We start from the raw sequence: 17,033 nt of genomic DNA, 5'->3' as shown, positions 1-17,033 counted from the left end.
AGTAGCAATGAGATTTTGTGACTCCTTATGCATTCACTTGTAGCAACTATGTTCCTTAATGTAAAGTGTTATTCAGAAAAGCTTTGTGTTAGCAGAAGGCAGCACTGGTCTCCAAGTGTGAAGCAAAACGATTAATGGATTTTATTCCTTCAAAAAACTAGCTTAAATGCAAAAAAAACAAGCCCCTTTGATTTTTATATTGAAGCAGTACATTCATGTTTTTGAGCCTGAAGCTACAAACAGACTAGCGTAGTGTGCCATATGCAAAACATGTTCTTTAATGGGGTAGCATAACTTGGTACATTTTAAAACTTTGGTTCCTCAGAAGTTGTTTTTAAAAAGAATCTGTGATGTTGGCAAAATGATGGTTGTGTGATCTGCACCTTTTCTGCTAGAACATCTGAAGAATTCTGTATTTTTAAAAGGAGAAAAAGTTCTGACATCTGTAAATGTATATGACATTATATTAAAGCATAGTAAGGCTAATGGTGGGCAATTGAATACAGTCCACGTCTCGCAATAGCATTATGGATGGAGTAAAACAAAGCCCGTAAAACAACACGCTGAGCTGTGAGTTATTTCCCTGCAGCCTCATGCCCTGTGCTCCTCTCAGCATGTCCCCAAGTCAGCTAAAAACCACTAGCTCTATGTCAGCAGTAACGATGGATGGATTACATTTGCATTTATCATGTGAAATTTTGCTGCATGCATGCATCAAGCCCAAACTGTTCTTGTTTCCTTGCTTTCGTATTAACATCCATTCCCTGAGAAGCCTCTAATTAGACGAGGATAAAGAGTTCTGGCACTGATTGGCAGGGTTGGAGATAATTGTTTTGTCTGTTGCAATATGTCACTCAAATGTGACTTGAGTGTGTACATCTCACACAGCTATATTCTAGATCATAGGCATGTGGGCTGAAGTACTGAATGGATTAAAGCCAGCAAATAGTTTTTGGGCTTTTGTTATGTGGCTTGACAGCGGTTGAGTCTAATGCTGACCTCATACACAGCAGCAGTTATGTTCCCTCACATAAATTATGACACGTTTGCTTATTTCATACAGAAAAGACAGCATGAATGCACAAACAGGAAATTGTCAGATGTGGTGCCTCTGTTTTTTTTTTTTTTTTCTTTTGTCCATTTGTTATCAGGTGTCTAAAACCCACAGTTGTGATGCTATAATCCTTCATCCAAACCAGTGACTTAGCCTGGTGTAAGAACTCAAAATAAGGCAATGCACCATTCCTCTACCCCTCCCTCTCTTCATTTTTATCCGTCCTTTCATTCTCTCTTTCTGATCTGCTGTATTTGAGTACCAGAGGTCATAAGCTTTAGACCCCAGCCAAGCTGATGTGCTGACTGTGGGGATACGGGGCTTGACTTTGGGGCAGTGTGAAAGATCCAGGCCTGTCTTGTTTGTCTGTCTGTCCGTCTCACTGGCTACACTATAATGAGATTGTGGGGCTCTGTAAGGCGGATTTACTGGAGCACAACTCCCCCTAGGGCCTTTTCATAGAAATTGGTTCCTCCATATTTCACCCAAGCTTCTCACTCTCTCTCTTTGTCAAATGTGTCTATCTTTCTCCCTCACACGCTCTCTCTTTCTAAACCTCTGATGTTAGCTCCCACTTTTGTTAATTATGATACGCTTCTTTCCTTTCTTTCTGGGGGTAAAGATTGAAACTAGCCACAAAGTATGAAGCTCAGCCAAGGGGAGCTGAGAAAAGAAGACACAATGGTGGAGAAAGTGGGATGGAGGATTTAGCCCGGGATATGGCACCAATGCTATATCACAAGCCCTCTCTGCATTTATCTCCCCTTCAAGATGGCCACATTCATTTTGAGGGCCTCTCTCAAGTGTGTGTGGAATCTCTTAAAAACCCATGAATGCATACACACAACTGCAAGCTGGAATATTTTTAAAGCTGATGCTAATACGGTTCATGTTTTTTTATTGTCTCTTGGTCACTTTGCTGCAAATTGAAAGGCAAGGTCATAAAGGCAAAATAAATTTTCATAGCCAGAGTGCAAAGCTTCCACAAAGATCCATTCTGTTGTGTCACATAGTTGATGTTTACTCAAATGATGGAGTTTTGCAGGCCAACAGGCCCAGCTGTGCACACGGCAAATGAGGCCAATTCAAACTCAAATCTCCTAAGTTTGCTTTGGGAGCGCTATGTCATCTAGCCCACAGCACAAAAAAGCCCTCTGCTCAACCCTAAATAAGAAAAAAAAAACAAAAAAAAAAAACTGGAAAGCAGTGAACATACACCAGGCAATACATCCCTCTGGCTTGTCTGTCAGCTTTTTAGCTAAAGGCTAACACAAATGTATTTCTGTTGAAGACATATCTGACATTTATTTTTCAAAGGTAAAATGTACACAATTTATCAATAATATTTTGATGTACAATGACATATTGTCTTAACATCAGTAGTTAGGCCCCCCTCTCACCAGATGAAGACCCTACCTGCTATGACATAAAAAACTTGTCAGAATATGAATGGACTTTGCAGGGTCTTATCAACGTCTTCAGCAGTGTATTAAGAACGTAGTGGGCCGCTTGTTATGTGTTACAGAACATGATTGGTCATGAAGGGTTTTGAGAATGCACAAAACTTCTGTAATAAGGTCTTGGTGGTTCATCATAATCATCATAATGACACTGGGTTCTTGGTGGCAGTGGCAGTGTATCTATGACATGGGGCCCGCTCACACTGGTGTGGGTTGAGAATTTGAAGTTGGACTGACTACGCTGGCCTCATGCCTAGGCTGTAACCCCATCATGCCCACATATGGTGCTAGCATCATGCTATCACGGTGTGCTCTTCTAGGGTTTAGCTGCATCTTGACATAATCTGAGAGCATTATGCCAGAGCATAGCATAACAGAGAATAGCAGTGAGATGGTTGCCTTTGAACTGAAGGTTTTCCAAATTTGCCACAATCCTACTATGTTAAACCCAATTTATTTTTTGTGTTTTTGCGTAAAATCAACTAATAGAATAATACGCAATATTAGGAAATGTCCACCTTTGCTTTTTGCTTAATGTAAAGCACTTTGAACTGCCTTGTTGCTGAAATGTGCTATATATATATATATATATAAACTTGGTTGATTGATTAATTGATTGATTGATTGACTGATTGGTCACCCCAGTTTTATATATATTTTATGTACTCTTTTAGAAATAGAATAAACTATTTAGGCAATGGGCAGTTAGGATTAAGGTCAGGGTTGAGCATGTCTACACAGTGGCAGGTTTTAACCCCACATTGCCTTACTGTTGGGGGCAATGATTGCAGAGGATTGTTTCTGGAGCTGCAGAAAAACAGGGGTTCAAGTTTCCCAGCAGATCTCTGAACCACCATCAACCATTAGCTCGCACCATTAGATCCAAACAGCTGCACACATGGTCTGAGTATTCTCTCTCCAAAGTATTCTTTATACTGCAAAGTCCTCTCTTCCTTTTCTGACATTAAAGCCAATATCGGCGGGGAGCCCACAAGAGGAATGACCCTGCAAATGCAGCATTAAAAAGTCATAAACGGGAATACCTTCAGGGTGCAGGAGCTCCTCGGTGAAGAGGGGTGGCCCTTTTTTTCCTGCATACTAATGAATTGAGAACAGGTGGAAAAGAAAGACCTCAGCAATTCGTGCTGTCATTCTAGGGTTACCAAATGGACACAGATGCACTTAGCCAACAGCAAAGTGCTCCTGCTGTCCAAGAACTCTAAACTTTAAAACTGATTGACAGTGAGAAGCCAGAGCGTGGGTATAAAGCTGAGAATTCACAAAGAAGTGACATAAATAAAAGAAAAACTTTCAAAACTGCTGAATTCCACCAGATGATGCCATCTGTATAGATGAATGGAAGAGAGGGTTTCTTTGAGGCTGCTCTTTTCCTCTGTGTCCTTCATCAGCACTGACTCATTGGTTTCACAGTGCAGAGCTGACATTTTCATTGGCCTAGAGATCACTTACGGAGCACGGTGTTGGCTCCTGTGAGATTGGACCACTGAACAAGTGGACAGGGGTCCAGTGAGTCCTGGTCTCCTGTGGACCATTTGACAGCATGTGATTTTGTCTGCTGCAAACCAAAGCATTTTGTCAGTCACTATCTGAGTGACATTGCTGACACAGACCTGTCTTCCATCTTCCACACGTGATGTTTATCTATTCTGTTCACAGCATATGTAGTTCAGGAAAAACTATTAGGAAGTATGCCAACACGGAAGTATGCCTCTACATTTCACTTTAAATGAGTACCTGCCAAGCTGGATAACTTTTATTTGAAGCACTCAGTTCCCTTAAGCTATTGGCTCGTTCTTCAGTTAAAGAAGAGCTGTTAAGTCTGATGAGCCAAGCCAAAAATACATGTCATATTTGATTGTAAAAACTTAGCTCAGCTCGGCAACATTGTAGAATCTTTGTACCAGGTGCAGGATGTGTAATATCTTAGTAATGCACCACCCTTTTTAGACGCACAGCATCCCTATTCAACACACAAACACAGTCTATTGTTTAGGCTTGATGCCTTCAGTTCATTTCACTCAAGCCCACACGACCGTCTAGCATCCTTCAATAAATCAGCCTCACTACTCTCCCACAGGCCTCGTCAGTCTGGCCAACACCCAAAGTCTCTCTCTTGTGCATACGCTTAAAATTAATACTAATGTCACTGCAACACAAGCTTTCGAATTAGAATACTGTGGAAGTTTTTGATGGGTGTGTTGGTCTTACGTGCCACATTTGCAGTAGTTGTGGGCAGGTGTATATGGTTTCTTGAAAAATCTTTCTTCCTAACAATCGTTGTGAATAGCAAAATGCAGATGTGGTGGCTGTGACTTATAAATATCTAAAACTAGGACTACACAACATTTTTAAATATAATAATTATTGCAATATCAGTGTGGGCAAATCACAGAGAAATGCTATAAATCAGAGTAAAATTGCTAAAAGCACACAAAAAGTGTTGTGAGCATTGTGATAAATGTGGGTTCATCACAATAATATCACAATTACATGTTTTTTTAATATCATGCAGCTCTACCTAAAAAAAAAAACTTGTTGATACAAGAGTGTAAGCATTTACTGAGCTTGAGATTGCTGACTTTGTTAAAGATACAGTGGCTAGTGATCTAAAAAGTAACATAGCATGACTTACGGCATCAATAGATCTATCAAAGTTGAGTGTTCCATCCTTGTGCATTTGCTTGATACCTTTAGTGAATTTGTCTCATTCCTGTATTAAGTCAGTGCCCCCAGCTGTGACATGTCTCTACCTGCTTTTTCATCTCCTCATCTCTCCTCTCCCTCAGTTCTACTCAGCCTGCTGTCAGTGGGTGCTCAGACAGAAATGAAAAAGGTTGTTGGGGACAACGCTACCTTACCATGCCACCACCAGTTCCCACCATCCAACTTTATCGACATTGAGTGGCTACTCCAGGAATCTAATTCCAAACAGAAAGTGGTAAGATTTCTTTTTTTTCTGCTTGCTTTAGGCCTGTTTCTTCATTGTATAAGTAGGGTAATAAATACTTTATACTTTAACACAGAATTTTTGGGGGGATTTGTTTTCTAAATTGGGCACTCATTGAATAAAGTGTTCATTATTTTAAGATATTAGTTTATCATTTTTGCTGCATTTTTTCAGTTCAAGTTTATTGTCCAACTGAATTTATTTGATTTTTGGATTAAATTAAAGCTAACAAGAATCTATTAAATTACTAAGTGTTAGACTGATTACTGTGTGAGAAGAAACTGACAGTTTTGTTACACTACACTCATACAGTCTTTAATATAGGACAAATTAGATACATTTAAAACATGATCTGTCCAGTGCTAGTTGACTTGTTAAACTGACATATTAAAGTAAAGAATAAACAATGATGGCAAATTCATCAGTATCTTCCAATTTCACTGCTGTCATGCAAATTATTTTTCTCATATTGGTTTTCTGTCTTACATCTTGTTTGACATTTTACTATAATTTCAGTGGCTTTGAATCATTGCCTTTTTCATCCAAATTGAATGTCATATTTTTTAACAAATCATAAACTTTAATATCTGAGGGAAAGTAGAGATGTCCTTGCTTTTGTACTCTCGTGTTTCCTGACACAAAGAGAAGTATTTGTGACAAGAAGAAAAGCTGTAGAAATTCAAGGACACTGAAACACAGTTACTTAAAAATCAAAAGGCCTAAAAATTTTGATTATGAGCCTATAACCAAATCAATAAACCATTATTTTCTTCCTGTACAAAGCCGTGTTTGGAGGAATGAGCATCTGATGAACATCTTATTTGCTGTTTTAGCCAAAATACAGTCAGCCTGTGTTAAACGACACAGAGGAGCTATAGGCAGGGTTATTAGAGGAATGGACACAAATCTCTCCAAAATTTTTAGACAATAAGTATAATGAGCATTTATTACTTTACTCTCCTGGCCATCTGTCTGTAGTTGGTTTAAAATGAGAACATTAACTTTAAGGAGGCTAAGTTGAAATTTCTGGCTCTGGCAGCACAAAGTATTATGGATACTTATGTTTGAAGATACACAGAGGATTGACCAAGCACAGTGGTAGTTATGACTGTATGTGGGTTTTTTATTTATGCATACCTGGTATTTTTCCAGCAAACTAATTTTAATATATTTATTGATCACCAGGAGAAACTACATTCAAAGTATTCAAAGTGGAGTTGTGGTAGCTTTGTGGTCATGATGTCTAGACCTTTAGTATCCATATCCATGATGGTTTACTGTGGTGGTACTTACTGAAGTGTTGCACACATGCAGTATGCACAAGAAGTTCTAGTAATAGTATTTTTTTATCTTTGTAGCTGTAAGTCACATAAAAATAACCAAACAGACTTATGATCAACTGTTTGCTGGTCATTTTAATATTTACATTTCAATAAGATAAGAAAATAAGAATACATATTTCAGCCTGGTACTTACCAGGTAAGTATTGAGTACTTACCTCGTACCTATGAGGACCAGGTTGTATTATGGTGCTTACATGGTACACACATGGTACTTACCTGGGCCATACGTGGTAAGTACACAGTATGTACCAAGTTGAATTACGCATTGCTAAGAAATAAGCAATGCGTAATTAAAAAAGAAAAAAGATTCTGTCTACTTTGGCAACTTATAGCTTGACTGGTCATAGATGTTTATTGGACTAACCGTTCTTAGAACCTCCTGAACCTGAAGATGTGGGTTTCCATGCAGGAGATAGAGAAAAAGGAATTTCCCAGCCTGAAGGATTCATGGAAACAAGACTGCATAGGAGAGGGTAAAATTGTTACGCAATTGCTAAACGTTTTACTCTTATTTTGGCCCGTATTTTGCAGTATTTTAATTATACTGAACAAATAAACTACCTCATTTAACTTGCAAAGTATACCAACAGCCTTTGGCCAATTTTGCTAAATTCCTCTCACTCATAGGCACATCCAGTATCTGACTCGCATAAGGATGTGCGCTGAATACACCCAGACATAACCGGAGGCATAAATACACACACTCGTGTGGTGCAGGCTGCACTCACATTTCTCTGAGTAATAAATGTCCACACAGTTCATAAATAACAGCAGAACTGTGTCCATATACAGATATCTTTTGAAACATACCTACATACTTTGTTTATGTATTAAGACAGTTCACTTTGCACAGTAATGTGTGTGTGTTTGCATTCATGGAGCGTTTTCTTAGAAACTGTTTGGGTACATGCATGTGGAAGTGGCCAGTGGTCACCTGTGATCCCAGCAGGTGCTCCTGTTACTTAGGCGCTGATGTGCTGTGGCACAAGCATTTAGCAGTCCCCATCTGCAGGCTCTCACTTGCCCTGAGTAATAGGCTACCGTGACAGCTGCGTTTGTGTTTCTGTATGTAAACGGAGTCAGAGAGAAAAAGAGAGAGAAACACAGATTCACAAGAATATCATAAAACTAATCCAAAGACAGAAAAAGGGCACAACACAAACAATGTTAGAAGTCAATGGTGAAACTTCAAATCAGCACTTTTACTTAAGCTTAGCCTGAACAAAGACTGATGTACATTTCTATATACTCTGCACAACTCTGTCACAGCTGCTACTAACGATAACTATTTGATGAAACGTCACTTCAAAAATGGTTAGACTATCCCTTTTAATTTTACTCACCTAAATATTCATTTTGTATTAAAGCCTGAATAAGTTACATGTTCTAAAAGAAGCAGCAATTTCTGAACAGGCCATGCTACAGAAGTCTGGTGATTACAACATCTAACATGGCACCCAATTTGATTCTGTTTTCAATTACACTTTTTCCTGTTAGTTTTTTTTGTTCTGTATATAAAGCTTTTAATTGCAGAATAACAGCTTGTAAGTAGAAAACATGTAATTTCCTTTCAAGACAAACTAGCTCAAGTGAAATATATTATAGTGTCTGAAAATACAATGTTACATTATGCACTGTGTCTTGTTTCTGTGTGGCCTGTTATTTTGTGCTAACATCACATCTGTGCCACTGTGGGTACTTTAATCTTTTATCAGCACCAGAATAGATTTTTCCACCCTTTTGTTTGGTCAGTTTGACAGCTTTGCTTGTACAAAGACCGTAAGGAGATAAAAGCGCCCCCGGATAATCAGCTAAACACTGCCAGGGTAGCGGCGTTCCAGTAAATGCATTCACTCATTTGTTAAAAAATTCTTTGCCCGAGTGTTAATTCTAAAGTAATTGTTACCATTGTTACTCATACGGCGAGACATGGGATTCTGAATTTTTCAAGACTTCAGCTTGTGAGGGACTCTGCGGATGTGTCTCAGCGGTGCATAAAATATCTTTTGGAGTTATGTGCTACTTAATGTTATTGGCAGTCTACCAGTCAAACATATCAAGGGTATTACTGTTGAAATATAGCAATTAAGTTCAGCAAATGTGCTTATATGAGGAAATGGCTGCATTAATGAAAGAAACACTGAAATAATTAAAGGTTTGACTGAAGATTCAGGGTCCAGCAAGAAATGAGTGAATTCTTAAAGGAAACGGGATAACTTAAGATTTTAATTTAGCCTTTTATGACCTCAGCTAGCCCAGATCCACCAAAAAGATAGATGTTCCCACAAACCCTCTGCACAAAAGAGCACTTTGTGATGGTGAAAAAATGTATGGTTAAAGCTGATAACAATTATTTAAATATAATAAAATAAGTGGGGGGTTTTTTTCAGGCAGGATTTCAGACTAAATCTATTTATTATTGGCAATATAAGCGTCCATAGGTGATCAAGCAGGAGGTGCTGTCTTGCTTGATAGGCTAATGTTCAAGATAGGCAGGGCCAAAAGGGACTAATTTACAGTGGGTCAGTTTTTCTTTCATGCATAGGCACACAACGGATTAGCTGATCTAGAATCAGATTCTCTGTATCAACAAGAAACAAGCGGGAAGTCTGAAGATAGCACCCTGTAAGGTAAATAAAAGTAAATCAAATCCCCTCCAAAAAAGCCCTCTAAAAATGACTTTGTAGTGAAAGTTAATGACAAAGTAGATGTTTCATCAGAAGACAGCGCTGTTAGAGTGATAGTGGGACAGTTCAATGTTATGCCCAGGACTAAAGAACAGGTCAAGAAAGTACCTATAAAAGTAAAAAATATAAAGTTGTTTGGGTTGTAATAGTTGTGCTTTGCTGTATTATTTGGCATCATATGCATTGCTAAAGTACTTAAATTAGTAGTTTTGCAGCTCAGTATAAAGGTGTTTATTTCATTTGTTTTTACCCTTATTCGAGATGCCCCTGGGAGTCTTAATACTGCTTTAGGGCATCAGAGGTTTGCCTGACAAGACAATTTGATATATATTGGTGAAAAATAAACATGAGATTCCACATAGGTAAATTAAATTCCTGTTTATTTTTGTTTCCCACATCAAGATTATTACCTTCTTTGGAGGCAAGGTGTACATCAACGAGGCCACAGACAACGAGGCCAGCCGTCTGTCCTTTGCTGGGGAGTACCTGAGTGGGGACGCCTCACTTCTGATCAGTGACCTGGTGCTGTCTGACTCTGGAGAGTACTATTGTAAAGTCAAGGCTGGCGGAAAGTACATCTGGAGCCAAGTCAGCCTCATTGTGCTGGGTGAGTATTTTCACATACACATTGTAAAGCATACACATGAGTGCCCCATGAGCATGCAGATTCATGCACATGCAATCAGGTTATGAAGAACCTCATTTGTACTCTGAAAACGCCTCACACACACACACACTTACTTGTGCAGGCCTAATCACAAGATCATTAGCCTGGCACATTTCCTCCATCATGCTGACTGATCTAATGATTCAATTTGATGCAGACGGTGTGATTTGATTTTGCTTATGCTGTTTGGGTTTGTTTGGATTGCTTTCTTGATGAGGTGAGACCAGAAACATAGAAGTGGGCTTGGAAGAGCACAAAAATTGTTTGATGACTTTAGAGATCGAGTGCAAAAATCAAGTTAAATTCTGCAATCCAAGACTTTGTCTGTTTAGACGGTTTATTTTAAGTTGAGAACGACATTGAAAGATGTCAACTTTAATCAGCTCTAATACGGCATGTGCACTTCAGAAATAGCTTTACAGCTTTGAAGGACATAAAGCAAAGAAGGAGCCGCTATACCACCAGAGCTAAACACACATAGTCCAGCGGGAGGAGCAAGATTGTTCTCAATGTCAGGAAAGCAGACGATTTAATAAAACATCACAGGAGATTAGTTCAACTAGCAGTTATTGGTTTTCTAATGGAGCAGTCTGTTAATCCCCTCGCTCTCACTCTCCTTTCACTTCCATAAAGACATTCCAGTGACTTAGAGCCTCAGTTTTTACAAATTGCCTTCAGCTCCGCAGTGACACTTTGGGGTTCGAAGAGAGACTAAGAGTTGAATTTTTCACTCCCTCCCCATGCTAAGACAATACCCTGGCAGCTGAACTGGTAGCTGGGCTGGCATGAGATGGCGAACAGAAGTGTTTGTGTAAGAGAAATTAAGTGTAAGCTTGCACGCTCAATCCCAAGTGTCACAGTTTTCCATGTGTGGATTTTTGACATTAAGAGTGAATATGTAGCTTTTTTTTTTGCTTGTTTAAGTTTGCAAAACTAAAGTTCTGCACTCCAACTGCTCCTGCTGCTGTTAGGTTTTACTCATTGTGACAGAGCTGACAGATGCTCAGCACTCCTCAATCAGCCCCTCTCATTATACAGCTTACTGAGTGTGGGAGCTGATGGCATTCTGCCTCTGACATACTCGTGATGTGTTACCATGTCAGAGTTACTTATACTGAAGGTTTGCTCACAAGCAGCAAAAAAAAAAAAAAAAAAAAAATCCCACAAAAAAACAAAAAACAAAACTCAAACACACAAAAGTCAACACTGCTAATATGACAGTCGCACAAAAACACAATACCGATATATATAAATTTAGTTCACCACACATCTAAAAATATGTCACTTGAGAGCGAGACAACTGTGCTCTATTTTCTTTTTATAGCGTAGCTGTGCCTCTCAGCAAGTAGCTAAACAGAGCAGCTGTGCCGATCTCAGCAGCTATACTGTGCTGAGCCTCCAGCTGTGGCAGACTCTATGACCGAACCTACTGACCACCAGAGAACATGTGACTGCAAACATTCCTAACCTGCTTTACGGACACTTTTATCCATCCCTCGTAGGAGTTTTGTTTTTGTTTTTCTGTTTGTGTCATCAGTTTTGTGACATTACTCTAATAGTGATCTGGGTTGAATTTATCCATTAAGATAAAGCATCAAGGGATGTTATCCAGTAATGTTATGAATAATAATTTAGAGTTTAGCAACATTTCTATTTAAAGCCATAGTTCATATTTTTTTTAAAGTGGGGTTCTGTGGAAAGTTTATGAGCAATTAATATCTTACTTGTTGTAAGTAGCTCTTTGAATGGCCTCAGTTTGAAAGAACAAAGCAAAAAATATTTATTTTGAAATGGTGTGGGGTCAAGACCAAAGTGGACCACTGCCATCCTCTAACTCCAATCTCAAAAATAACATTACAGTTAAGGTAAACACTCTTTCTTAAAAATCTTTACTCTGCCATCTATCATAAATATTGTTTACATTATTTTTTATCATAAATAGGGGTTCTGATACAACTAGGGCCAGTTCTGTCTAGAAATAGACCCACTAATTGGTTGACCAAGTTTAATCGGCCGATATCGACCACTTAATAAAGACTGGCAATCGGCCATGTCTGTGCATGCTGAACTGATTACCAAGCAGGAAGATGAAGATGAAGATGCAGCCGCAGCTGCTTCAACCAGCTCACTGTAGCCCACAATTTAGTTTTTAAACCCTCCCGAAGCCCTCAAAAGAGAGAGAGAGACAAAAAGAGGTAGATAAGCCTTTACAACTGTGATCCGAAGGCTACGGGAGGGTTAAGTGAGAATGTTGTTTTATACGTTATTTTTAAATGTACAGGTTTTTCTAAGGGTTGTTAAATATACAACTTATTTAGGTTACCAATTATTGTTGTTGTTTGTTAAATGAAAAATACATATTGTCCAAAACTTAAAAAAAAAATAATAATTTGTTCTGTATGTTGGCCATTGGTTGCTCTAATTTCTAAAGATCAGTATTGGCATCAACCAGAAAAAAACTCATATTCGTCAGCATCTACTTCTATCTGGAATATTATAATATTTCTGCCACAATAGGCATATAATGTGAAACTGTCCACTTTAAAAAATAGTGTTTGGATGAACTATAAAATTGTGGAAACTGGAGTTGTTTTAAGATGGCAGCAATCTATTTTAATGTTGGCTATACTCAGACTAGCCGTTAGCTCATCAGTCTAGTCAAAATTAAACTTTTTATTCAAATACTATGGCCAAAGTTGTGCATGCCAGCATCTGTTACAAAGATGCTTTGATCCCCTCTAAGATCTTGTTTGAGCTTAAATGTTTTTAGTCAAGAAAATGAAAATCAGTTAAAAATATCCCATAATAATATTCATATGGGTTTCACCACTGGATGTCTTTTTTGTGCGTGTGAAACAACTTTGGTAATCGTCTGTAATCTTGTTGTTTTTGTTTATTTGCTTTTTCAAATGATGCAACTTAGATTTCACAAATTTAAAAAAAAATCATTAATTTTTTAAAACTTTGTATGTATTTATTTGCATTCAGTTAAGAAGGTTCATCACATTATTCATATCTAGAGGGGAATTTATTTATTCTGTGTGGTATTTTCTATTCCAGTATAATAATAATAATAATAATAATAATAATAATAATAATAATAATAATAAAATAATTATTAATAATAATAATAATAATACAGAATCCTAAATAAAGCTTGTTGTTCAATTTGACAAAGAGGTGTTTTTTTGGTGTCCATGTTTATGTTTTCTCATAGTCAAGCCCTCGAAGCCAAGGTGCTGGATGGATGGAAAACTGTTGGAGGGCAGTGATGTCAAACTGAGCTGTAAATCCAGCGACGGTTCAGACCCCATCAGCTACAAGTGGGACCGAGTGCTCGACAAAGGCAAGAGTCTGGGCAAGCTGCCAAACCTGGCACTGATAGGTAAGAAAAATAGTACAAAAAAAAAAGAAAGGAAAAATAATTCTTCACTACACAGACATGCTGATTCACCATTCAAGCCCTCTGCAGAGAAATGCTGTGAGAATTCATTTTTATATTAGTTGCTTTTCTGTTTTTTATGAGTTCCAGGAAGGGTTTTGCTGAGCACATCGCCTTTACTCCACTTCCCTCCTCGTCTTTACCTTCATACATTTGTAAACACTGACACCTAAATCTGCCAAGCCGAACCACATCCTCCCAGTGCTGATCCTCGAGCCGCTTCTCTACAGTAATTAAAAGTTACAACACTTAGCTCAAGGGCACTTAGATGCGCTCAGTTTTTCTTATTTAATCCACTTCCCATTAATATGTTTGGACGACTGTGATTCTCTCCGCTTGTGAGCAATAATCCTAGGGCCACAAAAAATGTGCACTGTATGTTATTTTCCAGGAAATCAAAAAGAGCATAATCTTGTGATTTGTGGCTTTATTCTGTTGGGATTACTTATTTTAATACAAGGAATCGGACTGACACTGGGATCTAATGAATCTGAAATGTCATCTTGGCTCAAGTGAATCATTTTCCTGCATGAGGACAGTCTTTTCTGGGACTGAGGGCAAAGTGGGAAAAAAAAAAATCAAATGCAAAACTCTGAATGGATTTGCAGCTGTCTTCTATACCAACCAGCCAAACAAACAGACATATTTTTGTTAAAGCCCTGAGGCACACTTCATTTGTGTGGATTTTGGCATATTTATTTAATATGCATGGCCCAGTTGCCAGGTTCAAGCTGTACCACGGTGTTAAAAAGTCAAGGCGTCAAAACCACTGGGCTTTTCCATCATATTGTTCCTGATATTTAAATGCCTAAAAACAAGATAACAGAGAAACAGGGCTTAGTTTTTGTTTTACCCCTACATGAACGGACATGTTCCTCTGAGCCATCATTCAGTTATGTACAGAAGCTGAGAGGAAAATTACCCTAAACTTTTATGTTTGTTAAGATTTTAGCCAATGGATAATTACCAGTTAGTATGTTAGGAGGTGAAATATACAGTGGCCTCCATGCTGCTATAAATGCTAATAACCCAGCTAATTAAATAAGTGACATTTACTTTTTACTTTGCAAAGAGCAGAACAGAAGTAATATTCTGTTATACAAGCACAATTACTTCTGAATTAAAAATAAATTGATCTAGTGTTCTAAATTAGTTTGTGACTTGTGTTTATTTTGTGGAGCTGATAAGAAAGGAAGACAACAGCTTTTTCTTTTTATTGTTTTCATGGAAACACACCTTATATCTAAGGAACATGACATAACAACTGGTAAAACATTAAAAAAGGGAAACTTCAGCTCCCTATGAGAATGACTTGTGGTTTTTTTTTTTGTTTTTGTTTTTGAAGAACTGCCTACAGTGTCATTTAAAAAGCTGCTTATGGTGAATAATGTCCATGTTGTTTTTTATAATTTGTTCAAAAACATAATAACCATTATTTTATTACTGCCTGCTGACTTGCTGGTGTTAAATTTAAAAAAGATAATTGTAATACTTGTGAATAAATTAGAAATTTAACCTTACTTTTAAATATCACTGTAAAAATAAATGAGTAAAAGAAAAAAAAAGATCACAAATTTGATTCAAAACTGTCCTGAGTGTAGGACAAAGCTGACACATTCATTTTCAGCAGAGAAACTGTCAACATGTTAACTTCTCAGTCTCCTTGTTTGCGTCTGTAAATTAAAATTAAAAAAATTTCAAATATTATATTAGGTATTATTATACAATTATACCTAAGGAGAATCTGATATGACTTAGGCAGAAGTAGTAGCAATATTTGCAAAAATAAAAGCAAATAAACCATGTTTGTACGTTTTTGCTTAAGGTTATTAAAATCTCATACTGGCCCGTGCCTCGAAGGAAATAAAGCATATGCGCCTCCAAAAATTAACAGATTGTCTATAGCAGAAAGGTCTCTAGACAGGCAAAAACACCCCATGATACTAACATCCCTGTCTCAGTTTTCACTTCGGCGGTCAACTGGCATCCATGACGGCCCATTTCCAGACAAAAAACGTCAAAATAATCACATCAACCAAACACCACCTGTTCATTTTAATTAGTTTGCATTGGATGATAACATACAGCATCACCATCCATTAAGTATGGGTAGTGAAAGGTAATACCACATGGTTGTCAGCGGTGGAGATGACTGAATATCCCACGGGACTGCAGGTCTCCATCACTCACACTTCTGCTACTGTCTTCAAATCTTCCAAAGCAGGATGGACCTCATTGGAAAATATCCTGTTGGGTTTTTTTTTTTTTTTTTTTTTTTGTAAATTATTTATTATGGTGCAAAACAAAAGACTGGTTTTTATTCCCCAGATTTGAAGAACCCGGAGATCGTCACCCTGAGAAATCTCACCATGGAGAGCACAGGTGTCTACAGGTGCACGGCGAGTAACGACGTGGGAGAGGAAAACTGCACCATCGAGGTCACGATGCAGCGTGAGTTTTCTCCGGACTTCCATCGCCCTCTTCACCTCACACTAAACCGGAGCGCTGAGTGATGGTTATTGTTTCAAACTGCAGCTGGAAATCCATTTATTCCCCTCCCTGTCTTCTTCTGTGTCTTCACCCTTCTCACTTCCCCTTCAGTATTTTAACACATAAAGTGGTGGCTGCTGGTGACCACCCCTGCTCTAAATGCCGTGTTGCACTGTCACACTAATATACTCCTTGAAAGTCCCAGGTCAGGGTCACGTGTGGGGGGAAAACGACAGAACTAGCAGCTCAGCAGAAACAGTTTTCCAGCCCTGCTAGTAAATTAAAATATAGATATTGTGACACAACAAAAAGAGGAAGTGTTTTTTTATTAAATAAGCTTGTGGAAGGAGCATTTATGAATTTAAGACTAACAGTGAACGCTATGAATAATATTTCTCCAGAGAGAATGAGTGAATCTTTCTCTCATCACTGCCTCCTTTCTTATCCACAGACGTGAGGGATGTTGGGATGGTAGCGGGTGCTGTGGTGGGAATATCCCTCGGAGTCCTCATTGTCGTATTAATCATCTGGCTCGTCTTCCGGAAGAAAGAAAAAAAGAAGTATGAAGAGGAGGAGACCCCAAATGAGATCAGGTTCGGTCATAATCTTTTCCTATATGATTTCTAATTGGTCTGCTCGTTTTTACACCTTTTCAGTGTTTTGTCGTTGTTATAACTTATTTGTTGCTGAAAGTAATCACGTAAGAGTTCAAAACTTTTTTGTGTTTTTTTTTTGTTTTGTTGATCTAAACTCAGCTAGTAAGTTACGGAATTGACAACACCGGCTCAACGAAAGCACCGGCACATATATACACACTTTGTACATATATACACACTCTGCTTTATATTCTATTCAGGATTTGTGAGTATTTCCATTTCCTGTAATCATAAATGGTTCATGTTATACAAAAATTGTTAAAGTA

The 17,033-nt window shown here is 38.1% G+C and overlaps 1 protein-coding gene across 1 annotated transcript in view; it reads left to right on the top strand.

Moving 5' to 3' along the window:
- clmpb (CXADR like membrane protein b) overlaps window positions 1-17,033 on the top strand; it is a 79,412-nt gene that overhangs the window by 54,666 nt on the left and 7,713 nt on the right. Inside the window, exons 2-6 of the mRNA XM_017420110.3 lie at window positions 5,322-5,473; window positions 9,915-10,119; window positions 13,397-13,564; window positions 15,950-16,072; window positions 16,563-16,704. Of these exons, the coding sequence (XP_017275599.1) occupies window positions 5,322-5,473; window positions 9,915-10,119; window positions 13,397-13,564; window positions 15,950-16,072; window positions 16,563-16,704 (790 nt within the window). The remainder of the gene's footprint in view (window positions 1-5,321; window positions 5,474-9,914; window positions 10,120-13,396; window positions 13,565-15,949; window positions 16,073-16,562; window positions 16,705-17,033) is intronic.

Source organism: Kryptolebias marmoratus, linkage group LG2 (assembly GCF_001649575.2).
Source record: "Kryptolebias marmoratus isolate JLee-2015 linkage group LG2, ASM164957v2, whole genome shotgun sequence".
Taxonomy (NCBI): Eukaryota; Metazoa; Chordata; class Actinopteri; order Cyprinodontiformes; family Rivulidae; genus Kryptolebias; species Kryptolebias marmoratus.
This window is presented reverse-complemented; position numbering and strand designations above follow the sequence as displayed.